Genomic DNA, 10,502 nt, shown 5'->3' with positions numbered 1-10,502 from the left:
AATCAACTTCCGCCAACCAACTCTATTGATCTAACTTTGAAACTTTTTAATAAAAGAATATTTAGTATATATAACAAACCAAACTATTTTGAAATAATGAAATAACACAAAGAAAACAATAGAGAAAAGAGAAAGTAGATAAGACAATTTAACTCAATTATGATATAAATGTCATATCTTCGTGGTATTTCCAAGAATTACACATCACCATTCATCCATAAAGTAGAGAAAGTAGATATAACTCTTAACAGTATTCGTCATTGGGACAGTATTCGTCATTGGGACAGTTTATGTTTTCTTATGCATTTATATTTTCAATATTTGATTTATATTATATTATTTCATAACTCACAAGTACTTTTAGATATTTTTTTATCTATTTCAAATAGAGCCCGAACTAGTATTTTATTTATTTATTTTTCTTTTTATATACTTAATTAATAATTTTTAAATGAATATTTGAAACATTTCCTTTAAAATTTAATATTTTCTTTTTTTTTCAAATAAAAGTATTTATTTATTTTACTGGTAATGACCTATAAAGAGTTGGGTCATTGCATATGAGCTATGAAGAAGCATGACATACTAGAGAAAATGTATATGAACGAGTGCAAGGATCTCTCGAAGAGTCATATAATCTATTGTGTAGATAGGGTGAAGCACTCAATCTTATAAATCCAAGTATAATATTTCACGTGGAACTTGTAGATGATCGTTTCTTCAAATATCTTTTTATGGTTGTTGGTCCATGTGTCTGAGGATTCTTAGATTGCATTAGATCGGTCATAGTCATGGATGAAACATTTCTTAAGAACAAATATGAGAGTCAATTGATAGTTTTCGTTTGCTTAGATGATAACAATCAGATATATCATCTTGCCTTTAGAGTAGTTGATAGAGAAACAAAGGCATCAATACAGTAGTTCTTAGAAAAATTGAAAAATGCAATAAGGGATGCCTAATCTAAGCTTCATGACAGATAAAAAAAACATGTTTTTCCAAGGGTATTTCATCGGTTTTCTTCTCCACATTCCACGATCTTTGTGTCTAACATTTAGCTCAAAATTTGAATAATAAATATAAGAATGACACGGTAGCTACTTTGTTTTACAATACATCAAGAACATATCATGAATCAATGTTCCTAAAAGCGTGGAGAAGTATTCTTGCATTTCTAATGGTTCAAGGAAATATTTAAACGACATTGGAATAGCACGGTGGTCTCATGTTCACTGTCTAGGAAGACGATATAACATAACATGATGACAACAAATATAGTAGAGTTCATGAATTCTATACTGAAAGAACCTTAAATTTTCCTTTTGCTTCATTCCTTGAACATATTCGAACTTTGATACAACATTGATTTTGAGAGCACCGAGAAGAAGGCATTAAAGTGACGTTTACATTGACTAAATGAACAAATTTAGTTCTACAAAAGAAATAAAAACGCCATTTGACAATGAAGGTCAGCCCAATTAACTGTTACAAATTCCATGTCAAAGATTTAGACAAGGAAGAGGTCATAAATCTTCATACTCAAAAGTGAACTTTTGCCAGGAGTTTCAAGCTGAGCAACTACCATGTTGACCTGTCATTGATGCAACACAGGATCACAATATAAATATTTATAGTTTATGTGCTAATTATTACACAAATGAATGTTTGTTGGCAACATGTTTGGAGGTCGTCTACCTAGTTGGGAATCAATTAGATTGGAAGACAAGTGAAGACTATGTGCATATGACTGTCTTACCTTCGAAAGTAGTCAAAAGAGTTGGTCGACCAAAGAAAAAAAGGATTCCAAGTATTGGTGAAGCTCCCAAATTACATAAGTGTGGTCGATATAAAGAAATAGGCCACAACATATTAACGTATACCAATCCAATTTCATACACCGAGAAGTCGAGCATACAAGATCAGAAATTTCTCAGCCAATGTTGGTTTCTTCCTTATTTCTCTGCCTAATGTGTGAATTTGAAGAATAGAAATTTCTTTTGTCTTTTTCGACTGTGACATGCTTTAGTTTGCTATTTCATATAGTTATTAACATTAAACTTTAGAGTAAGGTTCAAACTTTTTGTTAGATTGAGTGACATTCCAAAAACATTCTGACAATAGTTAGATTGAACTACACCAAGTTTATTACAAATGACTTCTACATGCCCTTACTTTTATCTTATTCCATACATCATTGTCAGTGGTGTTTAAGTTCGGGCTTATTCATGCTTTGTTGACTTTTGCTACTCTTTCTTCACAATGGACTAAACCATTAGAGAGGAAGAAGAGATAGAAAGAAATATTTTTAAGACCTCCTATTTTTTATTGTGAGATAATCTGCTATAATGTGCTGCTTTATATGTAATCTAATGAATTGATAATTGATATACTGATTTTTAATGGCCTATTTGCTGCAGCAAATTTAAATGTATACAATGAAAATGCTTAGTTAATATCATCCTATTTGCTGCAGCAAATTCAAATGTTTCATATTCTAGGTTTTGTGCTGCTATTTGATTTTCATTGGTAATACTATGGTTGATGTTTTTAATTCTCCTAATAATATGAATTTGAATCCTAAGATTTTGGGATTGGCTCCTAAGGTTGCGTATGTTTTGTTTCCCTTTTCAATTGGGTTTGAACTCCATTCATACTCTCACCCATTTAGCTCCTTTGGGTATTTTTGCTGATATTATTGACCTTGGAGCTATGGTGGTGGTGATGGTTAAAGATGTTTTGGGGGATTTTCTGTGTTCTTTTGTGGAATGGATGTGGCTATCTATGCCTTTGAAGGTATTGGGATGATATTGCCTCTAGAATCTGAGATAAAGGATACACAGAAATTTGGGAGAGTCTTGGGTTTGTCTATAGCTTTCATTATTGTTTTATATAGAGCATTTGGAACTCTTGGCTATTTTGCTTTTGGTAAAGATACTTGAGACATGATGACTAGTAACTTAGGCCTTGGATTTATTATCACTGTTGTTAAACTTGTTATTCACCCTTTTATTGATGATGAATCCAGTTTATAAGATTGTTGAGAGACGGTTCTGGCAAGATTGAAAACACAAAGGTGTTTCCTTTGGTTTTTGTTTGGTGGGTCATTACAAAATCTCATTCTTTTTCTTTTTTCATAATTTCAATGGTAAATGTGGAAATGTGGAGCTGAGGGTCTGTAAAATAAACTGGAAATATTTGTAGATAATTTCCTAATGATTAGTTTTGGAATTCTGGCTTGTTTCTTCTGTTGTTATCAATAAAATAGACTGTTGATAAGCTTGAAAATGTTTGACATATGGAAAATATTGACTGCTTAATCTAATAGACAAAAGATGATCAAGGATATGATTATGCCTTTTCATAAGTAAAAAGAGGGAGGAAGTAGAGGAAAAGCAAATTTGAAAAGCATTCAAGTTCTTCTGATTAGCTCTTCAAATCATTATTAACAACATTCTAGTTCTGGCTACTTGATTGGAAAAGTATGAATACTTCAATTTGTTTGGACTTCATTTTTTTAAGCAATCGTCTTCAATTTACAAAGAGATGAGAAGTGGAATAGAACATGGTGCACCTATGAGTCCAACAAAAGTTTGAACTGTGAGTTTCATCATCCCATTTATTTTTAGATCTTTTCTCATTCCAATCACCTTCAAATGCGAGTTCAATGACAGAAGTTTCTATACTTTACACGAATATAGGAGCCAATCCCAAGATGGTGGAAATTTTCTATGTTAGGAGCCAATCCCAAAATTTAAGATAATAGTTAATTAAATTATTATCTTTATTTATTAAATTTTTACTTCTTTTATTTTCCATCAAATCTATTTCTCTTCCACACACAACAAAACTAAAGTATAATAACATCCAAAACTTAAAGTCTTTAACAAATACGATAATTTGATTAAGAATAAATACCTAAAAAATTTGGGGTGTTACAGTTATTTTTTGAACAATTTTCTTTTTAGCAAAAACCAAGAATAATAAACCTTAACTAAAATTAAGAAAGCTAGAAATAGTTAAAGAAACATCAAGAGCTTAAGAACTTAGGATGTTCTAATCATTGAGCTTACACGTGTAAAATTTCAAGTAGGAGCTGATAAGTTTAGAGGGACTTAAGAAAAATAATAATCCAACTTAGGATTAGTATAAATAAGAGAAAAGGTCAAGAAAGGAGTTGAGTGTTGTACTACTTAGAAGCTATTAGGCAAGAAGAAGCTTTTTGAGTTGCATGAAGTTCTAAGCAAAAAGGGAACCTAGTGTAGTGAGTGTCTTTTCAAAGCGTTCAAAGATTTTAAAGCTTTACTCTAAATTTCTTGTTGATTTTGTAATGTTGTTTATACGTTAATGTTTACAAAAGGAATGATTTCTAAAGAAAGCTTGTATGTTATGTGGTAGATAAACTATTAGTCTAATTCTTATCAACAAGTTGACAATTATGTGCACATATTGAGTAAAGATAATCCTGTAAAAAAGGCGTACATGGCGGACTAAGGCTGGCCAATGCATAAAATTATGTATTGTGCTTAGCGACCTGAGCAACTAAAAATGAAGTAAGAATTTCTCTAAAGGATCTGTTGATAAAAAGACCATCACAGTAGTCTATGTGTGGGAATAGTTCATGTTCTAGTAAAATACTAATGTGTGTTTTATGATTTATTGAATTGAGGTGTTAAAAGCATGTTTTATGAAAATGATTTTACATGTTGTATGCCCTAAGAATGTTCTCAAAACTATCACTTACTACTAAGTATTTGACTAACGAGATAAGTTTCGCTTCCCCAAATTATTAGGCATTGAGACTAGGTTATGAAAAGCAAGGCGAGCATGCAATGAATTTAAAATTTGGAAGTTGTTGAAGGTGTTTAAGCTTTGTTCTAAAATTCTTGTATTTATAGAAAGCATGTAAAGTATATTTGGACTGTATAGTGTTAAGTTAAGGAAGAAGTTGTTTGTTTCCGCAACTTTTATGTGTGTTATTTTTCTTTATCGCATAGTAAGTAAAGATTTAAGTTTGAATAGGGTGATAAAACCAAATTGAAGGACTTAGGTTGAGCGTTGTGGCATTTCAATATGAGATGTCAAGACTGCTCAAGTCACGTCGTGTGCAACATCGCGAGGTTTAGGACGCATGTGGGGTGGGGCATGACAACACACTTTAAGGGCTATGTTTATAGTTTTACGATAGCTACATCCTTTTTGTTCATTCTAGTTCAAGTTTAAGAATAAATGATTTAGAAGAATTTTTCTGATGGTATGTTGGCATGTCGGCAGTAGTTGTTGGAACTTAGTTGAAGGTTTCCAAATATTGTGCTTGTAGGAATGCATACACTTACTTCATCAAACAAACATCACTTATATCTAATTAGTTAACTGTTGAACTTTGACTTGCATAATTATCTATCGATGGTAAAATGATGGTTTCGTCTTTCGTGAACAAGAATCTTTTACCGTGAAAATAACCAAGTAATAATAATTTATTACCATATTTACGAATTGGATGATAAGTTATAGTTTAAATTTTAGCAATATGGAGAGACTTCCTAACATATTTGAAATTATAGATAAAGTTTCTTTCATGTAAACATGAAAACTTAGCAAAGAAAATGACAAAATTAATGGAGAACTGAATACATAAATAATATTTACTAAATATTAAAGTATAAATCATTTTCTTTGTCTCAACCATTCTCATTTATTCTTTTGTTGCTAGTTTGGAAATATCTTTTCAAGATAGAGAAGGTTGAACTTTCAAGGTTTGGGAACAAGTAGATGAGTTCATGCCAGACTAAGGCAAGGGGTAACCTATGACCAAGGCTTGGTTTATGATCTTTTTGTTATAAACATTTCTGGTCTCATGTGGATGTGTGCATTAGTTTTTAGTATTTTAGGTGAACCATAGATATATTTTATTGTATTATAGTTTATGTATTAGATTCTTGTAAAATTGTTGTCATCGACAACAGTATAATTTTAATCTCTATTATCAGTATAAAGATCTTTCTAAACATATATGGGTAATGTTGAACTATGAATTTTATTTTTTTTAGAGTAGAAAAATGTTGATATAAGTAAATATGACAAAAAATATGTGTTATGAACTGAAAAATAATGACGCTAAAAAAGTATCAACATATAAGCATTTATTACACTGAAACAGTGTTGTGAGTGCACATTTCTTGACAAGAATTATGTGTAATAATGAAACGTTAAAACATGACATAAAATAAGTGTACTACATAACAAAAAAAATGACATGAACAAATAGATTAACAAATGAACAATTATATTTTCTTATGTCAAGTTATAGATAACGAGGACACATTTAAAATATTAATATAAAAGTATTAATGACAATATACTGACGTCATCTATGCATATTTAAGGACACTTCGAAGTGTCCTTAAATAGTTGGACTTTAATGCCACAAATAATTTAGGAAAATTGCAATGGATGACTATTTTAGCAATAATAATTAATGATATAGCAACATTTTAAAAAAATTGCAAATATAGCAAAACTATCACTGATAGACTTGTATCGTTGATAGACTTCATATAGTATATCAGTGATAGACCAATATTTGTAACATGATCTATTAGTGATAGACTTATATTATTGATAGAATTTGACAAATTTTGTTATATTTGCAAATTTTTTTAAATTGTGCTATATACTTAATTAATTTGAATTTAATTGCTAAATTTGCAACTATTCCAATAATTTATATCGTTAAAATCCATTTTTCTAGTAGTGCATTACGATTATTATACTAATTTTTATTACGATTTGGTAAATATGGCCTTAGATCAAAAGAGAACGTTAAAATGTTACCGCGTACCCTCGTTAGAAAATGAAAAGAAACAACTTCCCACCAACACAAAATTAAAAATTATATAAATTACAACAGAGGAAAAAGAATTGAACTCAGAAAGAAGAAACAAAACGACATAAGAGCTTTATCTTTTCTTCGTAAACTAAGCATTGAGAGAACACCAAAAAAAAGACCCAACAAAAGACATATTTAATAAATGAAAAGTAGTTGTTAATTTTTTCTTCCTAACGTTGATCCGAATCTCTTTTCAATCCCCACTCATGAATCCTCAAATGCAATTCAGCAGCAGCTATCAAGAAATGAACTCTCTGCGTTAATGTCAAAATCCCAATAATTTGTTTCAAAGTTTCAAGACGTAATTCGTCAGCCATCTTCACAACTTCTTTCAAACCACATTCTTTTCTTGCCAGAGCCAATTTTAATTCTTCCTCTACCATATTTAATTCACCATCATTCTGTCCTCCTCCTCCTGATGTTCCCATTTTGAACTTTGTTGCCATATGAGAAAGCTCCACCATTGATGGATCTGCAATTGTTTCTTGATACTTAGCCATTTTCTCTGTTATTTCCTTCTCTTGCTTTACAACACCCCTTTGTAAGGTGTCGATTTTGATAACTTGGTGTGAGGAAAGGTCCGCGAGGTCCCCCGTGGAGAGCCCATGGATTAAGTCTAGAAGTCGACCCTCAAGCTGGAGGCCGGACTTAGAGTAGAGTAAGTGAAATGCCATAGTTGGTCTCCATCCTCCTAGCCATAGGAATGCGTCTTCAAATGATGAGATCCATGACGGGCTTAGTATACCTGCTATGAAATCGAAAATCAAATAAACCAAAAAAAAAAAAATAATAATAATAATAAAAGGTAAAGAAATCAATAAAGATATCTTAATAACGTGTAAACTACGTAGCCAAGAGGGAGAGAGTTTAAAGGCTATAAATGAATACAAATTCAAGGCATTTTAAGGAAGTATACCCAATGTATCTTTTTCCACCCAACGTGATTTCACCTTGTAGTAATGCTCATAGTGTTCCATTACTCGCTTCATCAATGCCTCAGCCACCATGTTGTTGCCACCTTTCGCAGTGGAAATGAGCTCGGTTAGATATTGGTTTTGCTCCTTCATCCATTTTTGGAAGAATTCTCCAAAGCTAATTTCTTGATCCATATTTGCTTGTTGAATAAACGAGAATAAGTTAGTTTTTGCTCTCTAGATAGTTTAATTTCATCTGATTTAAGGGTGGGATTTATATATGGATATATGTGAGATTGAATGAGAAACAAAGAATGAATATAAAACACAAAAAGACAATAAATATTGATGTCATATATACTTGTTAGGAAAGCAATTCTCACGTGAAAACAAAGGAGAGGGGATGAAGTTTGATGGGTTTTTGGCAGAGCTTTTGTAATTTGCATTAAAATAATGGGTTTTGTAAGAACTCTCAGTTTGCAAGTGTAACTGTGGGGCCCTCCAAGTTTGAAGTTGCTTTTGGATTTGGAGTTTGGACGTTACCTACGTTTCTTTATTTATTTACTTTGTTTTTACGATAATAAACTATTTTTTGTGTCGTATCAATTTATGTCAATTGAACTACGTTTATGTTAAAAGATGCCGTCACAATCCATATTTAAAGTGGGAGGTTAAGAGATTAATAATTAGATGTTTAATTTTATTTTTTTAAAATATATATGAGTGTTTCTTTGTATACATGAGTTTTCCTCTATTTTTTAATTAAATTTACTTAGAAAACAACGTAAATATAACAATCAAGTTCATAGTATTAACAATATAATAACATTTCAAAACGTCTTATTATCTTTAAAATTGTTATCCCTCGAGTGGACTTAGGGTTGTGTAGAAGAAAAATAAGGTTCAGCTCATAGTTATTGTTGTATAAATAGATAGAACATGGAAAGATGAGTATACTTTTATAGTTTTATATATTTAATTAATTCAAAGATTATGAGAGTGAACATTGATTTTTTTTTCTAGTAAATTAAAAGGTAGAGATTGGGATACAATTTTAACATGAAGAAAAACATTTAGCTATTTACCTCATAAATATATCTGGGTGCAGCACATACTACATCAATTTATTTACATTTCATTCAAGTACCTAAACACAAAAAATTGAATAGATTTTTTCAAAAATATTGTTCTTGTTATAATTAAAACGATTGTATGAAAATTGGTGTAATTTGGACAACATATAAACAAGATTTGAAATTTGGATGTTTCACACAAATATTGAAAATTTTAATTTTATGAAAGCATCCAAACATAGATGAATTTTTCTAAAAAAGTTGATAATTTTTTTTAAAAAAATTAACTTTTAAATTAATAAAAATTTAATGATTTTTTTAAATAGATATATTTTTAAAAATAGCAAAATAAATTAAAATAAATACACGCTATAACAAAATTTTGAATTATATCAATGATAGCAATTGATAGCTAGACTTTTATTATTTCTATCAGTGTCATTGATAGAACCATATTAATGTTTGATAGAATCTGAAAATTTTGTTATATGTTGTAAATATTTTGTTAGATTTGCCATTTTTTATCATTCTTCTTTTAAATAACTTAGCTAATTTATTATTAGGGAGATTTTCATAAATTTACCCATGTAACAAAGCGGAAAGATCCATGAAACTAACCATCTTTTAAAAATATTTCAAGTTTGTCCTTCTTTTCCATCTTTTTTCTTCTACAATTTTTCTTTTATTTTTATTTTCAACCTGTTATTTGGTTCACGATTGTGTACCAAATACAAAAAGATCTATTTTTCTTTTATTTCTGTTTTTAAATTGTTATTTGATGGTTCAAAATCGTATACCAAATATAAAATATGTTTAAAACAATCGTTGGGAAATAGGTACACATCGTTTAGATTTGGATAGTCAAATTCAAACGGTCGTGTACCAAAAATAGCCAAATCTAAATGAGTGTACAAAGAATCATAAAGAAAAATTGTTTGTGTTCCAAATATAAATGATCGTACCAAAAGATCTTGAAAAAACATATTTTAACGATTACGTAACAAAAAAAAGTCAAATCTAAACCATGTGTACCAAAAATCTTGAAAAAAAATGATTTAGATTTCATTACCCAAATACAAACGATTGTGTAGACAAATGTAAACGATGTTAAACAGATATATTATGGGTTGGTGTGATGTTTTTAGTATTTTTTTATTGTGATTACGATGCTTTTTCGTGTTCAAAATTATCGGGTGAAACTCATTATTATTTTTATTATTAGTTATATTTGTTTTGTCTGCATCTTTTTTAATATGTAGATTTTTTAAAGTGCAAAAGGAAAATATCCATCCACCACCCTTATCGAACCAAATTGAATACTATATGTAAAAGTATTGATGAATTACCTCGAAACTTGAACACTTAAAATGGTTTTGATGAAATGGTTTTGATGGAATTTATGGTCTTTTTTATTTTCTTTTGAGTTTGGGGAATCGGGAGAAGATTGTTATTGACCACTCAAATGTGGAATGAGAGAGATTAAATTGCAAAGTTGAGGGCGTCATTTACCTAATAAGTCGGTAAGCTTCACAAGACGAAATAATAATAATAAAAGAAATTGAAAACACAAAGATACAAAACAAAACCAACTTCTTCTTTTCTTTCACTCCGAAACTCGTGTGCATGGAT

General features: G+C 30.0%; 1 protein-coding gene across 2 annotated transcripts; it reads right to left on the bottom strand.

The window, feature by feature from the left end:
• Positions 1-6,933: 6,933 nt before the first annotated feature.
• LOC105435267 (protein DELAY OF GERMINATION 1) lies at positions 6,934-8,071 on the bottom strand. 2 transcript variants are annotated; one of them, XM_031884626.1, is made up of 2 exons: positions 7,803-8,071; positions 6,934-7,634 (listed from the first exon to the last, which is right to left on the bottom strand). In XM_031884626.1, the coding sequence occupies exons 1-2, from the start codon at positions 7,993-7,995 to the stop codon at positions 7,057-7,059; spliced, it is 771 nt and encodes a 256-aa protein (XP_031740486.1). In that variant the 5' UTR covers positions 7,996-8,071; the 3' UTR covers positions 6,934-7,056. The 2 variants fall into 2 exon arrangements, with proteins under 2 accessions (XP_031740486.1, XP_011653880.2); XM_011655578.2 differs by having other exon boundaries at positions 6,934-7,631; positions 7,803-8,067.
• Positions 8,072-10,502: the final 2,431 nt, after the last annotated feature.

The sequence above is a fragment of the Cucumis sativus genome, chromosome 4 (genome assembly GCF_000004075.3).
Source record: "Cucumis sativus cultivar 9930 chromosome 4, Cucumber_9930_V3, whole genome shotgun sequence".
Lineage (NCBI taxonomy): Eukaryota > Viridiplantae > Streptophyta > Magnoliopsida > Cucurbitales > Cucurbitaceae > Cucumis > Cucumis sativus.
The sequence above is the reverse complement of the archived record's forward strand: the minus strand, read 5'-3'. Positions and strand labels throughout refer to the sequence as shown.